Here is an 18,659-nt window from a genome sequence, read left to right as displayed (position 1 = left end):
CTCCATTGAGACATACATCGTTGTAAGCTGGGGTGAGAACAGGACCGGAGAATTACAGAAGCGGTAGGCATGCGTTGCCGAATTGACCTTGCGGAAGACGAAATCATGGCAGCATACTGAGCCAGACGGCTGGGCGCAAGGGGTATTGTTCCTTTTGATATGCGCCTTTCAGACAAGCCGGGTGAGGAGTGAAACAGAAATATTGATGCTGATCTGTTGATGTACGAATACTATGACTCGCCGTCTCTTGCTTGTGTCTGGGGAAATTTGTGGAGAAAGTCGCGGAAGTTGAACGGGCGGCTTATCAACAGGCGCTTGAGACCGGCTTATCGCTTCCAATCACGCGGTCTTTCCATAACTGCGGGGTGTTGGGCTTATCTGCTTATACGTCACTGATAGGTACTCTATCCCCCACCACTGGTGCTACTAATCTTTAAGCTCCCGCCTTTTGAGGGGTCTTTTTTTTTTCCTGCTCATGAGGAGGGGACATTGTAATAGTGGCGTTGAGCTCAGCTGATACGAGTAGAGTCGTATCATGGGAGAGAAATTGAAAAGATACACATTATAAGATTGCAGAAGTCTTGCTTCTCTTGTTGCCCAAGATGAATAGCTAAATGATGATGTCTGGACTGGATCCAAGTACTGACTGGTGAGTCAAGGTAAGGAGTGAATTGTAGTGTAAAGAGACATCGACACGACTCATTCACTATCCAATCTCATCCATAATTGCTTCAGTAAATCCAGTAATCTTTCGAGGCTTTGGTTGAGTCCCAAATTGAGACATGGGTAGGGTTGAGCGGCCCTGATGATATCGAAGAGACCCCACAAAAGTCATGACTCGAGTGGAGGGGCGCCGTCTTCGGAGCTGGAGATACTATTCTAAGGCTCTGCTGCTCTGCTGCTCTGCCCGCACCTTTGCCGACTTCCATTCCTGATATCGAGCTGCTTTGTTTCTCGTACCAAACTTTTGGGTCCATCTCTCGCACTTGCCTATTCAGGTCACTTTTTGACACCAAGAAATCATCACAATGGCTGCTGAACGTGTTTGCCTGTAAGTTCTCTCTCTCGTCCAGCCAGAATACCTCCTCTACAGGTAGCCAGTCAACTGATAGCTAACCCAATCCCAGTGCCTACTCTGGTGGTAAGTCGAGCAAAACTTTAAAATGTCGCCTTGACTTCGATACTCACCATATGACTAGGTCTCGACACCAGCACCATCCTCCGATGGTTGGTCCTCCAGGGCTACCAGGTTGTCTGCTTCCTTGCCGACTGTGGTCAGGAGGAGGACTTCGACGCTGTCAAGGTCAAGGCTGAGAAGCTCGGTGCTGAGCGCATGATCATCCTCGATGTTCAGCAGGAGCTTATCGACGAGCTTGTCTGGCCTGCTGTCCAGTGTACGTCCAATCCCTTTTGTTCTGGCTGCTCAACAGCTTACTGACACTCGACATTATAGGCAACGCCATCTACGAGGACCGATGTAAGACGCGATATCCGACTTATATTCTCATTGAAGATCCAGCTAACATGGAGAAGACCTCCTCGGAACCAGTCTTGCCCGCCCCGTCATCGCCAGGGCCATGGTCAAGGTCGCCAAGGAGCACAACTGCACAATTCTCAGCCACGGATGTAAGCGACCTTTGACTCAATTGAGAGCTGGCTTTCTGTATGGAGAACTTGCTAATATGGGTTTCCTATCTTTTTAGGTACCGGCAAGGGTGTAAGTTGTTCAATTCCACCAGTCAAGTTTCTCATGCTAACATTTACAGAACGAGTACGCCTCTCTTTTCAACATATGTAGCTCTGGCATAGTACTTACATCTTTTTAGTCAAGTTCGATTCGAGCTCGCCTGGAAGGCTTGCGACCCTACCCTCAAGGTTCTCGCCCCCTGGCGCATGCCTGAGTTCTACAACCGATTCGCGTTCGTTACCGTCCCCAATTGCTCGCTCGCGACCAAGCTAACGACCGTATAGTGGACGTGCCGATCTGCTCAAGTTCGCCTCCGAGCAGAACATCCCCGTCAGCTCTACCCCCAAGGCCCCCTGGTCTATGGACGACAACATCATCCACTGCTCTTACGAGGCCGGTGTAAGCTTCCTACGTTTCTCAAATGTTTCGTGCACCGTATTGACCCAGTCAGATTCTCGAGCAGACTGAGCTTGAGCCCCCCAAGGACATGTGGAAGCGCACAGTTGGTAAGTCGGGCTTGGATATCTCAAGGACTACTTGCTAACGTCCATCTCCAGACCCCATGAAGGCCCCCGATGAGCCTACCCCCTTCACTATCCACTTCGAGCAGGGTGTTCCTGTCAAGCTTGAGGTTGGCAGCAAGGTCATCACTGGATCTCTCGAGATCTTCAAGGAGGCCAACGAGATCGGCCGAGTCAACGGTATTGGACGTGTTGACATTGTCGAGTCCCGTTTCATTGGTGAGTCCACCTTGGATATAAATGACTTCAACATCAACTGTATCATTTGCTAAAAATATCTAGGTCTCAAGAGCCGAGGCTGCTACGGTATGTGACGAGATTTGGTCCAGTCAGTCACTTGAAGACACCACTAACACCAATTCCACAGACACCCCCGGTCTCACCATCCTCCGACAGGCCCACATCGACCTTGAGGGACTTGTCCTTGACTCCAAGGTGCGAGCCATCCGAGACCGTCTTACTCAGGACTGGTCAGCCTGCATCTACAACGGTCAGTCATCTTTGGCCAAACTCATATACAAACCCAGATTTGATGTTCTAACTCCCAAACAGGCATGTACTTCAGCCCTGAGCGTGAGCTTGTCGAGCACGCCATCAAGTTCTCTCAGCGCCAGGTTGAGGGTAAGGTGAGCCTTGTCGCCTACAAGGGTAACGCCTACGTCGTCGGACGATCCAGCGAGACCTCCAACCTCTACTCCGAGGACGAGAGCAGCATGGACACCCTCGACATGAACTGGACTCCTCAGGACACCACTGGCTTCATCGCTATCCAGGGTATCCGCCTCGAGAAGTACGGCGCGAGGAAGATCAAGGACGGCGAGCCCCTTGCCCCTTAGAGTTAAGAAGGTCGTTAAAACAAAACCCAACTCCCATTGTGCAATAGCTCATTCTAGCATTTAAAAAGAGATTCAAAATACCAATACTGTTAAATTATCCAACCGTGGTTACTGAAATGGTTATACTCTAGAGACGTTGAACAGTTTGCCCTCCGGTGTGATTTACATATTTACGAATTGACGTGTCTAGTGGGTAGCAGAAGAATTGACCTTTTAGCTTTAGATGACAAAAATAAATAGCCTAAAAAGTATAGTCTATGTAGCATAAAGTGGCCTAGTAGTAGTCTCTTATGCTGGCGGCCAACTTTTCTGGTACCCTGATGCGTGTCTTGAACATATCAAGCGGCTAATTGTGGGCAGCATAAGCTTGACTTGATGGTGCCCTCCTAGATAGATCCGGAACGATGCTTTAGCTTATAGAACTCCGATTCGTAATATCATAAAGTGCAAGGTGAGACTCGAGAGAGATAACTAAATGGTCGGTTCAGCAGGTATGTACATAGTCGAGCAAATTCCCACCACCCTCAAGAAGGGGAACCTTGTTCTCAAACAATACAAAAGCAGTACCTGCTAAGTAGCCCACTTCTTCTTCCTTGAGCACATAAAAGGTCATTGATAGCATAAACTGTCCCGCTAGTTTCGTCTCTTATGATTTTACCGGCTAATTCTTCTGATACCCGGAGGACCTTAAAACGAACCGACAAGGATTACGATCCTTATGGCAGCCGGAAGATTAATGCTTGACAACGACACTTAATATCCGTAATGGTAGTATCCGCTAGTCTAGTATACGAGGATCCTCTGTAATAACAGGTAAATAACACAACAAGCCGTTACTATTACATGGGCCATGGCGACACCTAGCTTGTTTTCACCCGCATCGAAGCTACTAACCTACCCTGATACTCTAGTCTTAGACCCACCCCTTCCTTCTGCTCCGTGGCAAAGGAACGGGCCCTTTTATAAGTGAACGTACATTTACATTTACATTTACATCTTGTAATTGACACGATATCTATCCATTCCCTCATCGGTTCAGGTGTTGGATCGTCTCCAGGATACCATGCCCCGCCCAGCCGACACCTACACACACGATCAGGTATGTAACATGTAAGCCCATGTCGTCTCGGAAGAATAGTCGTTAAGAGATGTCACAGTTTAGACCTGTCGATAGTGCAAATCTAGGGGAAACAGTTGAGTGCTTACATTGCGGTCGCTGGCAAGGTAGTGCAAAAGTCCTAAGCCGCAAAAAGGTCAGAATCTTTTCTACCCCATTCTTGATCAGCTAGACTGACAAGACTTTCAGGGGCACCTCCAGAATTGCCCTGAATACGTGGCGTGGAGGGCGGCTGGAAATGGTCAAGAGTTGGCCCCAACAAACCCATACAACGCCACTGGTAGGAGAGCTTTCGCTGAGTCTTACGGCTTTGGCAATTCGAGTCTCCTCCATCTGGGACCAAATCCAGAAGTCCCTACCATGCAACGGATACGATCAACGCTTGACATGAGCAAGTACTTTGACGAGTTCTTTGATGATAGTCTTGATCACAAGGTATGTGACCAACATGCATGCCAACGAGAACTTTTGAACAATTGTCTGACGGAAAACAGTGCGCAAGAGTCCGATGCAGAAGTTGTGGCTTTGTCCGAGCGAAAAATGCAACCCGTCAAGCAGATCACTTGATGCAATGCAAGGATTTTATTGCGACAGCTGAGGGGGAAGAACTTCTGGCAAGTGGAAGCCTGGTTCACAATGCGCAACAACAGCAACCTCCTGCGATATGGAATGGTGCAAGACCAAACCCTGATCTCATGGTCCGTCATCTCTCGAATCGTCCTCCGAGTGCAACGATGTCAGTCGGACCTCATTCACGGCCTTCGCCATCTCGTACATCTCAACGTTTAGAACCGCCTTCGTTGGCCCAACACTTGCTTGGCCAATCTGAGAATGTATTGACCAATGCTGTTCAACATAGCTTCTTGGCACATGCAGGCTCTGGATCGCTGAGTGAGAATGCCTTCAATCAATGGCTGGCCCAGATTGGATACATCTCACGATCACTTGTTCCTTTCACTGGAGCGCTAATAGGCAAGATTCGTATACCAGAAACTGCGAACCTGGAACACGACTCAACGTTTCGGTGTCTCGACCTGCTGTGCTCTGCTGTGAGTAATATGAAGAAAGAGCTCGAATTCCTTGAAGCTACTAAGCGCGAGTATGGACTCGAAGTGAGCTTGGATGAGCCGAGACCGGCTACCAAAAGCTTCATCGATCTGTTCAACAGCGCATCATGTGCATCTGCCACGTTACTTGAGGGCATGGTATTGCTATGGGCTGTCGAGATTGTAAGCTGCTTCATGATTGATCCTTTTGATATGACCACAAGCTGACCCTCTTTGAGCTCTTTTATAATTCTTTCTCATACGCCGGTTCATTTGTTGCCCGATCGATGCCAACACCGGAACGAGGCTCCTTTTCACTTCCATCTTACAGCTTGCCGTCGAGCGCATCCCCAAGCGCATATAGCAGCCAAACGATACGTAAAGATAGACACACAACCGCCCTCCGGGAAGCATTCATTGAGAACTGGAAGTCGGAGAATTTTGGCCGGTTCGTGGATGCTTGCAAGTCAATCGTCGATGAGCTTGCCATGGATCAGATGACGAGCAACGGAGCCGAGATATCGGCGTGTGAGCGTGTTTTTAATCAGGCCGTTTGGTTATGGGCACAAGTTTTCCCTCAAAACGCAGGTATAGGTCAACAGAGAAAAGCAGGCCATGAAGATAGCATTAATGGCGGTAGAGAAAATAACGCGATGAATAGAAATCGCTCGACGGGTAACCCTGCCGAGACTGAAGATGAAGATAATGGGCAAAATTCTACTGAATTAGGGCGAGTCTTGCCCAGTTAAATTACCAATCATTGTATCAATCATGCCAGTGTTGAATCTACAACGTAGAATAAGTATGGAAGGACTCGGTCTGGTCATTATGACGGACAGAGTAAGTTGATGTGCAGTACAATCTGCTCAGTACAATGACATTTTGGCCAGACCTCCGCTTCCTAGCCCTCACAACAAGCCATATAAACACGTTCTACACTCTAAGCGCTGTGATCACTTTTAAATACTAATTGGAGGTTGTAGGGGAATGGTTGTGTAGGACACAACGGTCGATCATCAGCCAATCTTCCAACCAAACCAGCCCTCGGTCACATGTGATCTATTATGAAACTATGCATTATTGGTGTGTTTATTAGGGTAAATATTTATTTTAGAGCCAAAATGCTTCAAGTATTTAATTCAGAGCCGGCTGCAAGGAACTTGCTAACCAATCTTGGCATATCGGTTTGTAAATCTTGGGAAGCTATGGTGCTGTATCTTGTCGAAAGAGACGTAAGCAAGGTCCATGTGTTGGGAAGCTGTACTTGTAGTTAGCATCTGCAAGGTGAGTTTGATGCTTCTTGGGAACTTACCTCGGCCTCTGGATCTGTGTCATGTTCTGTCATGTGTTGACGACCTTGACCTCTCTGCTCAATGCTGCACGGTGAGCCGTGGGGAGAGCTCCGCCTCGCCGCGAGATGATCTTGTAGTTCAGCGAAGAGAATGTCCTCTGTGCTCTTAATGATTTGCTCTTGGAAGTTCCTCCGCTCCCATTGACCCCAACCTTGTGCTGCAAGATGGAGCTCCTTCAAGAGAACAGGTAGCCGTCGCATACGATTTAGTCTCTGTTCCTGCCGAAGCCATTCGTTGCCTTTGGATGATCTTTGGTAGTATGCGATGACGGCACTGTCCAGACTATCAAAACCAGCTGCGTCGACAGCCTTTAGAACTTGTGATAAGCGATCTTCAATAGGAGCTGGAGTTTCGAGGTGACCATCTCCCGTGCCGATGGCATCATGCACATCTTGGGCACTCCTGTTCGATGCGACCTCCACTATTTCCAGAGCGGCTTCAAAGGGTGACACATGCTTGTCGATGATAGGTGTAGCTCTGTTCTCAGGACTGTGTGGCTTAGTGGTGGTATCCCAGGAAGATAGATCCGGAGTAGGTAGTTCTCCCCATGTATCTGTGATGGCTGGGCTTGGAAAGAAAGTCGAGTCTGCCAAGTTTTAAGGTCAACGGGGAGGGACTTGTGTAAGCAGCGGCATGTATGCTTACCTGAGAAGTAGTTTTGTTTCATGGCAGTATCTTTATTGATTGACTGGTATACAAAGTTGGGAACATGATTCAAAAATTGAGTCGCCGGTAATTGTCTGACAGTCCCAGGGGCCGAATAAGGAGAACGACTTTGTGCTTCGCATGGTGCTCCGACTGTTAGGTATGCTGGTTCTGATCGAGAGTTCACATGTAGGTCATCAATGTCGTTGGAGGGCGGAGTTCGTAATGTTTGGTTTGGGGGAGAATACTGGACGATCTGCGGTGACTGAAAAGATGCCGGAACTGCGTATTGTGTCTAAAGAAAAGGGTGAGTTGAGTTCATGTAGACATGTTTGCGATTTGAAGACTTACGAGTCCATTACATCTTGAGCTGGACTCCTTTGAAGCATGTCCTGGGTTTATCCTTTTTCTCTTGCCTGTCACTTGATTGCGACCATCTTGGACTTGGCCTTGGCTTCCGTTTATCGGTGTTCGTACTGGCTGGTCTCTGTCTCCACGCGGGGAAGTGACAGATCGCGATGCCAATAGAGATTGCGAAACGGCGTACGTTGGCTGTACGCACAATGAACCCTATTAGCTTTCATACCCTTGCGAAGTCGCATTGATCGATTTCAAACTCACGAGCTCCATGCGTTCTAAGCGGGGCTGGTTTGACGATCTGTTGGTAGTGTTCATTCCCAGGATGATTGATTAGTTTGACGACAGTGTATCAAGGTTATATCTAGCTCTAGCATCTACAATTGGGATTATTCTTCAATACATATATGCCATCTAGATCGTTCAGTGCAATTCAGAGAAAAATTCCATCATCCGACACGTGTCTGCCTCTTTCATTCTTAGAAGTGTGCTCCGGACGAAGGATTCTACAAGGGTTTAAGCGATGTCACGCATCCGCTCGAACCAGGCTGTCTACTACATGGTAAGCATTTAGGCAACCTTGAATCTTTAGTAGAGGAAAAAATACGCAAGGATGAACTTGTCGACGCCGGGTGTAGAAGCCGTTCGATGAGCCGCTTCGGCAGCTCCGCCTTAGCGTTGCTGTGCCGCAGTCGATGCCGCCTCTATTGCCGCTTCAGGGAGGTCTCAAAACCCGACTTTCCTCATAAGGGACCTACATGACTTCACTCCACTTACCGATCATGATCCTGACCAGGCTAAGCCAAACTCATTCGGTCCCGAATGTACTATGTAAGCCGGCAGTCCGAATATCCCCAAACCTCGAGGTTGTCAATCCTTCGCCGAAGGGCTTTGAAATAACATCCTAGATATCACACACATGCAAGTTTTAGTGGCTCTGCATTGCATATCAGACATGCATGTTCACAGTTCGTCATCATAAAGAACTAACTAAGCTATTCTATTAGTCACCAAAACGGCGTGTAGATGCTTTCTATATACTCTGTAGCACAGGAGAAATAAGACATCTGCTTGCTCAAGAGGCTACTTGTAACAGAAAAGATGACCTACAAACCTCAAGGTACAAAAATAAATAACGTAAGAGTACACATACCTAGTCTGAACGGCATAAGTTGACCAACTGATTTCGTCTCTTATGCTTCGATCGGCCAACTTTTCTAATACCCTGAGGAGAGGGCTCCCTCTGATGCATGAAACCTTACGAGTCTGACATGAGTATGTATGTAGTTATAAGAAGGACGGGGGAGCTGAGGGAATTAACACATATATACTATACTATCTCCTTACTACGTCCGTGGTATAAGTGTCAATACTTGTGGAGCTTAAAGTTTACCATGCCAAACCAATAGGGTTGATGAGATAAAGGATTTAGATGAGTCTATACCTTGCATTCCCAATAGACACAGAACAGTGACATTGAATTCAGCTATAGCTATTAGCTGAAGAAAGTGATGTTGAAGTCTTTGGCCAAAATCTCATGTGTGTGGATTTGGCAAGACTCCACAAGTCTCGACTCCTCTCACTGTATGTACTCTGTACGTTGTAAGAGATATTTTCTCAATACGAGAAGCTGCCCTGGCTAGCGTAGTTGTGAGTCGGAGGGACTTTCTGTGGGAGTTTGCCCTATATATGGATGCGTATGTAGGGATTTGGGTCTAGATCTTGTCTCCTCTAACGCAGGATTAGTCTCCATATTTCGCCTTTGTAGAGTTTTCATTCCTATTCTCCGGCTCCAGTTCCGGCGAATTGCAGAGGAAGGGGACCGAGGGGGGCAATACATGTACATTTGATGGGGGCTTCTCAAAGTCTAATCGATGACATGTACATAAATATGACCGTCTTTCTGAAGACACCGTTACAAATCTTGCATCCTGACCCGTCCCGCTTTGACACTGATCCCTGCCCTCGAACTCGATGGGATCTTACATAGCGAGAAAGTTCACGTTGCATCCTTCGTATGTCGTAAGATGTAGTGCATTCAGGTAACAGTGGAGTCAAATGGAATGAAAACTTTTCAATTGGCGCATAATTCTGGTTCAATTACAAAGTCTTCCGATATGCTGGGGTTTTCTCCACTGATGATAAATGCACCGTAGTATTGTTCATCTGGGGTTGCTGTCTTGACCCGTCTCGTTGGGAATGTTGTCTCACTTTCTTCTAGCCAATCATGTCTGAACCCAAGAACCAGAAACTCATCTCGAATCAATGCAGCACAGACTATCTATTCCGTACTATGTAGATACACTAGACCAGATAGTACTTGACGCTACAGAAGTCACTAGTGGAATAGCTCTGTTACCTTGATCTGGCCCGCCCTACCCATAGACGCTCTGATTGGCGTTCAAAGGTCGGGAACGTTTTTAGTTAGTCTACGGTTATTGGCTAGTCTACGGATATCGAAAGATGTTTACCCAGGGCCACGGCTTGATTACCCGTCAGCGTATGTATCTTCATGGTTGAGATGACCCCTGCTACCGTCTCATCAACCCTGTGGGTGTGAGTGAGTGAGTTTGCACAACAAGGTCCCTACGGATACCGTCATCAGATTCTAGTTTTTATATCCGTACGGCATCGGCCGCTGTACTGTACAAGTGTTTGTGAAGTTCAGGGCGTTACATGATTCCAATATTTGCCCTATCTTTAAAGATAGTCTATTTGTGCTGTGCGGTTATGGCACAGGAGATGTAAATCAAGATAACACCTACAATGTCGTGAAGAACCTGGAAACCAAGGGATCATGGACGTTAAACGAGCCATCTTGGCGAAGGAAATAAGAAAATGATCAATTCTTGTACTAAATATCCATCGACTACACTAAATTAATTTAGGCCAACTTTGAGACAGCCTCCTGAAGCTTGGCTGGGACCAATCTTGACTTTCCTGCAACCAAGTGGATGAGTTCCTCGATGCTCCTAGACTCACGAATCAAGAGAAGAGAGACATCGGCTGCTACAATTGCCACAACCCAATTGCGCAACTCCACCGCCACCAATGAGTCGACACCATAGGAATCCAGCGTCCTGTGAGGAAGGATTCGATCCACAGGAGTGACGGTTAACTTGCTCAACTCTGCTAGAACCGCTTGTCCCACAGCCTCGAGAGCCTCCTCGGCTGTCTTTGCACTCCTGATGTGGCCAATGTGATCTGCATCACTGCCACTGCCATCGCCCAACGCCGCCGCACCATTAGCAGAGTCTTTGACCAAATGCGAGATTCGCCTCTGCTCTAACCATTCAGCGTTGTTGGGGCTGGCCTCAGCCATTACACCAATGCTGGCTTGGCAATCTGGCCCGTTGTTGCTAAGAGCATAATCGAGCGTCGCAAGGAGCTCAGCGACGGAGATGAAAGAGAAGCCTTGGCGTTTCATGTTGGAAAAGACAGCCGGAGCCTCGCTTACAAAGCCAGCATCACTAACGACTCCAACATCGACCGCAAATGAGGCTCGACCTTGGCTTCGGCGATAGTGCATGAAAGCATCTTGGAAAGTACAGGCTGCGGCGTAGTTCGCCTGAGCTTGATGGCCGATGATTCCAGCAATAGAAGACAGAACAACGAAAAAGTCCATGTCGTTTGGCAGAACCTCATCTAGATTTCGGGTACCCGCAACCTTGGGTGCTAGCGATGACACCCATTGATGATGGGTCATTTGATCAAACATGGCATCCTAATATCACATAAGTCAGTTATTGTAGAGAATTGAGCATTGAACTACTCACCTCGAGAGCCATGGCGGCATTAATGACACCACGAACTGGGTTCAGTCCGTCAATATCCTGAAGCTCTTTTACCACAGCTTCCAGAGCCTCCTTGGAAGAAATGTCGCAAGACTTGGCGATAATTGTCACGCCTATACTGTGCATCTCCTCGATACAAGTCTTTGCAGCAGGGGACTTGGCCCCCGATCGAGACATAGTCACAATAGTCTTCGCGCCTCTCGAAGCAAGCCATCTGATGAGACGAACTCCAAGGCCACCAAAACCACCAACTAAAAGATAGGTGGCATCCGGTAGGAGCTTTGGAATACTGGAGGTTGCTGGAAGAGCCTGTTCATTTCGTTGTATTAGTATGCATTTCTTGTGGTTAAATTTGGAAGTTGAGTAGATATTTCACGTACCAAAACAGTCTCGCCTTGATCGATTGTCAATATGACTTTGCCCATATGCTTTCCAGCCGAAATGAGGCGGAAGGCGGACTCAATTTCTCCCAGCTTGTACAGCTGGAGATTTACTTCATCCTTCAATTGTCCGCTTGCCACCAATTCGACTACATCATTGAGCAATCGGTGAACAAGTGGCTTGTCCTCATTAATCATTTGGACCAAATCAACACATGCAAAGGTGATGTTTTGAAGCAAGAACTTGGTTGGCATCAATGCATCGTCGAGGAAATCCTTCTTGCCAATCTCGATGAAGCGACCAAAGGACGTGAGGCACTCCAGAGACTCTCGGAATAGCTCACCAGCCAAAGAGTTCAAGATGACATTGACACCCTTATTGTTGGTTGCGGCACGAAGGGCAGGACCAAAGGCAGGAGAGCGACTTGTAAAGATATGACCGGGGTCGACGCCCATGCTTTCAAGGCGCTCACGCTTTTCTTGCGAACCGCAAGTAGCATAAACCACTGCCCCAAGATGTTGAGCTAGGATGACGGCGGCTTGGCCGACCGCTCCAGCAGCAGCATGAACCAAAATGGACTCTCCCGCTTTGAGCTTGGCAACGTTGACAAGTGAGTGATAAGTCGTTGCCCACACAATCGGCAAAGATGCACCTTGAGCAAAAGAGACATTATCTGGGATCTTTGCACAATGCTGTCCATCAACAATGGGGTAGTTGTTGTAAGACTGAGCATAGTAGCTGCATACTCGATCACCAACTGAATAGCGCGATGTCATGTTGCTGCCGACCTCGACCACTGTACCGGCACAGTCGTTCATCATGGTCCCAGCACCGCCGAGTCCACCAGTAGCAATGAGAACGTCACGGAAGTTGATACTGGCAGCACGACACTCAAGGCGAACTTCGTCTGGTGCCAAGCTGCGTGCATGTTGATGGTCGTCGACCCATCGGAAGGTCTCGAGCAGTCCATCCACGCCTAGCTCGACCTTGAGTGGACGTGAAGTATTCAGGAACTCGGTCTGCTCAGGCTTGCTTCTTCTAGTGGAGTGTGCTACACTCTCCTCGAGCTTGACATTGGGGAATAGTCGATTCACGTGCAATTGTCCCTTGCGCTCAGCAAACTCATAGTCAGCATCAGAGATAGTGCGATCAAAGTCGAATGTCTCTGAGGTCAGGAGTTCAGCTAGCACCCGACTCAGCTCGTTGGCATCGTGATTGATACTTGGGTCAAGATCGAGCGTGATGTATCGGATGTCGTGTTGTTCTAATCTCATAGATCGGGCGAAGCCAACGGCCAAAGCTCCTTCAGGAACAACTGAGCTACCAGTTGCGCCTCGAGAAACCAAGAGCAGACCCTTGCAGGACAAAGCACACTTTTGGAACTTCTCCCATAGAGATGCGTCCATGCGACCCGCGAGAGCCTCGATTGTCTCAGGATCTATCACAACCACAGTGCTGTCGATATCTTGTATGCTTTCCAAGGTGCCGGTCGTGATTTGTCGCAAGCTAAGCTCGGGTCTTTGTCCGAGATATTCAGCGACATTGTCAAGATAACCTGCTGAAGAATTGGCAAATAGACCGGTCGCGAAATGCAGTGAAGTCTCATTGAGATGATCACGTTGAGACTCGACTGGAGTCTTGGCAAAGATGACACTAATCGTGCCTCCTTCAGATGTAGCATAGTCGCCCACCATGATTGGATCTGACTGATAGCCTTGTTCTGCCAACACCTGTCTCCAGTCATCCTCTGATAGAATGGCGGTAGATTCTCGCCCTTCGTCAACACCGGACCACCATCCGGAAAGGGAACCAAAGATGAGTTGGTAGAAGGGATCGCCGTTGGTAATCTCCATAAGAACCAGCGTTCCGCCCGGACGAAGGAGTTGACGAATGTGCTCCAGAGATGATGCGATGCTGGGAGTAGCGTGAACGACATTGCATGCAACGATGATATCGTAGCTGCCAGGTTCGAAACCTTGGGTTTCAGGGTTCTGGGCAAGATCAAAGGCCTCGTAATTGACATTTTGGCCATACTGACCCAAACGCTCGCGGGCGGCAGCAAAGAAAGCTGTCGAAAGATCCGTAAAGTCGTACTGCGCGACCAACGGGTGGCTTTGATGAGACAATGCCTGTAGCAAAGGTAGGGTAGCGGAAGCTGTACCACCTCCAACCTCAAGCATTTTCAACGCTGGATTGTACAAGCCGATAGTCTTGCAGTAAGCACTAATCTGTGTATAACAACGTTGATTGCGTTCCTCTGAGTACAATCTTCCGAGCATATCATCGGTGGACAAAAGGGAAAGAGAGTTGACCTCGCCTGCTAGAAGCTGCTCGAGATTCTCTCCGATGATCTTTACTGCGTCAAAGCCAACAAACTTTTCCGACTTTGTTGCCTCTCTAGCCTCGGATACTGTCTCAGCAGAATCAGGTTCTGTGGCCAAAAATGATTTCATCCAGTTGTACCAAGGCTGCTGATGACCAGAGGCAACTTGATCTGGCTGGATCTTGTTGAGAGCACGTTCTACGTGAGCTCGAACATCTGCGTAGAGGACGATGTTGCGCTGTCTAGCAGACCCAGCAGGGACCGAGTTGATGCAATTGTCGATGATCTGTTCCCGTGTCATGCTTGGATAATGGCCTACCCACTCTGGGCTGTGAGCCAATTGATGAGGCCGCGTGGTTATCACATCACTGGGAAGTTGAGCGGTCCTCAATCCATTGAAGCTCATGACGGACTCTCCGTTCAACTCAACCTGGGCGCTCCAACAAGAACCTTCCTCCCGGGAGACAGAATAAGTGCGCAATTCCGCGCCTTCAGGAACTTGTATAGCAGTTGAGACAGTAAACTGTTCAAGGAAAGTAGGTACCACAGGCGCCTTAACCTCCTGCTCAACTAGGACACTGGCAACTAGGCCGTGGAAAAGAGTTGAGTCAAGCATACCTGGATGCACAACATATGTTGACGGCCCGAATGGATGAGCCGAACTCAACAAGGTTGGCATTTTGTTGGTGGCCACACTCAAATCGGTTCTTGCTTGAAGATTCACGACATTGTCGAACGGAGCGTACCATTCCATGCCAACTTGACGTGCAGTGGCATACAACCGATTGGGAGTGATGTGGTGGGGAACCGAGGCGGCGATGCGGTCCTTGACTCCAGTTGTGTCCTTGAGAGCATCTGCAAGGATACTTTCGTCGACAACAGCGCGAATGCGACCTCGGCAATGTTCACTCCATCCTTTACCAGGTGATATAGAAAAGACTCGGAACTCTTTCCAGTCTTGCCATGAGTTCCTTGCGCTTCTCGCTTCGGGTCGCAGAGACAGGCAGATCTCGGTGTCCGCATCGTCCTCTCTGAGTACAAGAGCTTTCGAAAAGCTAGTGTTGCGGAATGAATAGCCGGCAGTCGCCTTGGACTGATTCTCGGTCTCAAATGCCGTGAAGCGGCGCATAGCTTCCATGGCCATTGCCAGATAACCGGCTGCTGGGAAGATAACTTGACCTTGCACAACGTGATGTTGCAGCCAAGGGAGCTCCTTCAGCCTCAAGAAACGACGCCATCTGGGCTCAGTATGATTAACATCGGCGGACAGGTTACCCAAAAGCTCATGAGGGAGGAACTGTCGATGAGTGAACTCATGGGATATACGACCATCATGCCAGAGACGTTGGTCGTGATTGAATGCATAGGGCGGCAAATCATTCAGGATGGATGGCAAGCTTGTACGGAATCCGACGTTTGCATAATGGAGGTCAACAGAGGCACCCAGGGCAAACAGATCAGCCAGGGTGCGCAACATGTTTTCGGCTGCGCTTGCCTTTCTTTTTAGACAAGACAGGTATTGGATGCGAACTGAAGATCCCAGTCCTTTCAATGTTTCCTTGACTGCACCTTGCATTGTCGCATGAGGGCCTATCTCGAGAAGGAGATCGACCTGAGAACTATGCTGCGGTGTCCCATCATGTTCATCGCCTACCATGATGCCCCTCAGAGCTCCAGCGAAGAGAACTGGCGATACAAGGTTTCTAGCCCAGTACTCCCCATCCAACAGGAAACCGGCTGGCAGTTTCTTTCCTAGCAGCGAGGACATCATGGTAACTGATGCATCCACGGGGCGTGGCTGAATATGCGCGATGGCGGATCGGTACTCTCCCTCCATCGCCTGCATCATCTGTGAGTGATACGCAGCTCCCTGTGTCTTCAACTTGCGGTTGAAAACATCATCGTCCTGGAGAAGTTCGGCGATAGCATTAATAGCTTCGCTGTCGCCAGAAAGTGTGACACTTGTTGGACTATTGTAGCAAGCGATCTTCACATTGGCTTTGGTAGTTGCCTTGACCTGTTCAATATAGTCTTGAATTGTATCAGGTGACGAGCCAACGGCAAGCATACCACCGGAAATGCCAGTACGGATCAACTGAGATGTGAGACGACCACGATGATACGCCACTGTCAGTGCGTCTTCAAATGAGAGGGCACCAGCAGCATAAGCCGCAGCAATTTCTCCACTAGAGTGACCAACGACAGACGTCGGACGCATCTTCACAGCGACCAGCGTATCGACTAGAGCTAGCTGAACGGCAGTCGAGAGAGTCTGTCCATATTCTGGCTCATCAACATGGGAGTCCTGAGCCTTTTCATGGCCCAGCTCGGTAAGAAGATCCCATTGACATCCCATAGTCTTGAGATGGGCGTTGGCTTTGTCCAGAGATTGACGGAAAGGTGTCCAAGACTTGATCATTTCCCGACCCATGTTATAGTATTGGGCTCCTTGACCTCCGAAGACATATCCGACGCGAGCTCCTGCCTTGACAGGTGCTCTGATTGCGACGGGTGTCTGCTGCAGGACATCAAGTTGTGCAAGCAAGTCCTCTCCGTCATAAGCAATGATGGAAGAACTGTAGTCATGGACAGTGCGTTTGTTGACAGACACAGCCAGCTTATCAAGAAACTCATCCGAGTCCTCCAACAGAGATGCTGGAAGTTTAGTAAGATATTGTGCAAGGCGCTCTGCATTTTGATGGCAGCTCTGCTCTTCGGCACCGCTCAACACGAAAACACGAGGCCTGTCCGAGGCGATATCGGATATGCTCTCAGTATTGTGGAAGCCATTAGTGCCATTAGTACCATTTGAGCCATTGGTGCCATTGTGATGATGGTCACCATTTGTACCGTTCGTACCGTTGCTGTAATTATGTTCGCCCACGCGATCGACAATCACATGAGCGTTAGTGCCTCCATATCCAAAACTACCACGTAAATTAGCAATGACTTTGATAAAATTGCAATATTTCCTTTACCTGTTCACAGAGATGCGGTGAAGTGGCTTCTCCTCGAATCGAGTTGGGATCTGAGACAAGAGTTAGCCTGTTCGTTTTCTGCTGAATTATCTCTGATAAACATACCTGTAGATTCCATTTATCCAGCGGGATCTTGGGGTTCGGCTTCTCATAATTAACCTGAGGGGGGATAGCCTGGTTCTCGAGCATCAAGACGGACTTGATCAGTCCCGCAATACCAGCGGCACTTTCCGTGTGGCCGATGTTTCCTTTAACTGAAGCTAGAGATAATGGCTCTTGTCCTGGCTTCCTGGTTTGAGCAAGCACAGCAGCAATAGCCTGAGCCTCGATTGGATCACCGACGGCAGTACCTGTTCCGTGGGCCTCGACATAGTCTGTCTCAGTGGGAACCAGCCCAACCTCAGCATATGCCCGTCGGATCAATTCCTCCTGCGCGTTCATACTTGGGACACTGATGCCCTGAGGTGTTCTGCCGTCTTGGTTCAGTGCCGAGTTTCGAATCACTGCTCGGATTCGGTCGCCATCCTTGACGGCCAGCGAAAGCGGTTTCAAGACGACACATCCACAACCTTCTCCTCTTCCATAACCATTGGCGCGATGATCAAATGAGAATGAACGACCATCGGGCGAGAACATTTTGAGCTTGCTCTGGTAGGTGAAACGCTGAGGATCCAACAAGACATTAACACCGCCGACAAGACTCATGGTACTCTCACCATTGCGCAGACTCTGCACGGCATTGTGCAATGCGACGAGACTTGATGAGCAGCCCGTATCGACCGTGAAACTTGGGCCCCTTAGATTGAAGAAGAATGAGACTCTGTTGGACGTAATTGCTGGACCAGCGCCGAGAGTATGGTAGAGTTCCTGGTATTCTGGATCTCTCGCCAGAACCTCGCTGTAGTCTGAACTCCATTGACCAACATACACGCCAGTGTTGGATCCCCAAAGCTGCGGTATGGTCAAGCCAGCATTCTCAAATGCTTCGTAGGCAAGCTCTAGGGTAAGACGTTGTTGAGGATCCCAGGCTCGAGCCTCCAGAGGTTTCACTCCAAAGAAGTTGCTGTCAAACTTGGACAGGTCTTCATCCAGGAAGTGACCTCCAGCGGTATTAGTCGTGCTTGCATGAGGATCTCCGCGTTGGTAAAAGGCTTTCATATTAAATCTGTCTTCGGGAACTTCACTCCATGCCGACTTTCCCTCAGAGAGGGTGTCCCACAGACGAGATGGCTCCGAAGCACCACCCGGAAAGCGGCAACTCATGCCAATGATGGCAATTGGCTCTGGAGCTGACATGTTGGGAGCCATTTTGTTCGCAATTAGTTAGGATTGTAGTTTACAGAGACAACATGGAGTATACAGAAAAATCGGGACGATGTATTATAGTATACAACAGACTACAAGGCTGAGGTGATCAAGAGGTTGATTATACCAGCATGCTTGGTTGTGACTAGAATAGGTAGGCCAAGCCCGGCCCACCATCCATGATAATGACATTCACCGTTCCTATTACGGATATTGAGCTTCTGTTACCAGTGTCTATCTGCATTCGAACAGGCAATGATAGTGGATGCATTCTCCCATGGCCATGGCCACGGACTCCCCGAACCGAGGCAAAGGAT

At 48.7% G+C, this 18,659-nt stretch overlaps 4 protein-coding genes across 4 annotated transcripts; 2 read left to right on the top strand and 2 right to left on the bottom strand.

Moving 5' to 3' along the window:
• Positions 1–1,028: 1,028 nt before the first annotated feature.
• FSST1_004831 (argininosuccinate synthase) lies at positions 1,029–3,044 on the top strand (the record flags this gene model as incomplete). The annotated part of the gene is made up of 14 exons (XM_083231046.1): positions 1,029–1,051; positions 1,128–1,141; positions 1,200–1,394; positions 1,454–1,477; positions 1,534–1,626; positions 1,704–1,717; positions 1,767–1,771; positions 1,827–1,919; positions 1,972–2,086; positions 2,139–2,193; positions 2,245–2,427; positions 2,491–2,514; positions 2,576–2,698; positions 2,761–3,044. 14 exons carry the CDS (start codon positions 1,029–1,031, stop codon positions 3,042–3,044), a joined length of 1,245 nt encoding a protein of 414 aa, XP_083088261.1.
• A 1,063-nt stretch (positions 3,045–4,107) lies between these two features.
• Positions 4,108–5,571, top strand: FSST1_004830 (TenA family protein; the record flags this gene model as incomplete). Its single annotated transcript, XM_083231044.1, has 4 exons — positions 4,108–4,143; positions 4,351–4,596; positions 4,656–5,390; positions 5,539–5,571. The coding sequence occupies 4 exons, from the start codon at positions 4,108–4,110 to the stop codon at positions 5,569–5,571; spliced, it is 1,050 nt and encodes a 349-aa protein (XP_083088260.1).
• A 762-nt stretch (positions 5,572–6,333) lies between these two features.
• On the bottom strand, positions 6,334–7,879 carry FSST1_004829 (uncharacterized protein; the record flags this gene model as incomplete). Its single annotated transcript, XM_083231043.1, has 5 exons — positions 6,334–6,465; positions 6,520–7,145; positions 7,205–7,499; positions 7,556–7,756; positions 7,826–7,879. 5 exons carry the CDS (start codon positions 7,877–7,879, stop codon positions 6,334–6,336), a joined length of 1,308 nt encoding a protein of 435 aa, XP_083088259.1.
• A 2,566-nt stretch (positions 7,880–10,445) lies between these two features.
• On the bottom strand, positions 10,446–18,345 carry FSST1_004828 (type I polyketide synthase; the record flags this gene model as incomplete). Its single annotated transcript, XM_083231042.1, has 5 exons — positions 10,446–11,285; positions 11,338–11,664; positions 11,736–16,986; positions 17,038–17,087; positions 17,143–18,345. The coding sequence occupies 5 exons, from the start codon at positions 18,343–18,345 to the stop codon at positions 10,446–10,448; spliced, it is 7,671 nt and encodes a 2,556-aa protein (XP_083088258.1).
• Between the last annotated feature and the right edge of the window lie 314 nt (positions 18,346–18,659).

The sequence above is a fragment of the Fusarium sambucinum genome, chromosome I (genome assembly GCF_050947815.1).
Source record: "Fusarium sambucinum isolate potato_lamoka chromosome I, whole genome shotgun sequence".
Classification (NCBI taxonomy): domain Eukaryota; kingdom Fungi; phylum Ascomycota; class Sordariomycetes; order Hypocreales; family Nectriaceae; genus Fusarium; species Fusarium sambucinum.
Note: the sequence above shows the minus strand (reverse complement) of the source record. Positions and strands in the feature narration are given on the sequence as shown.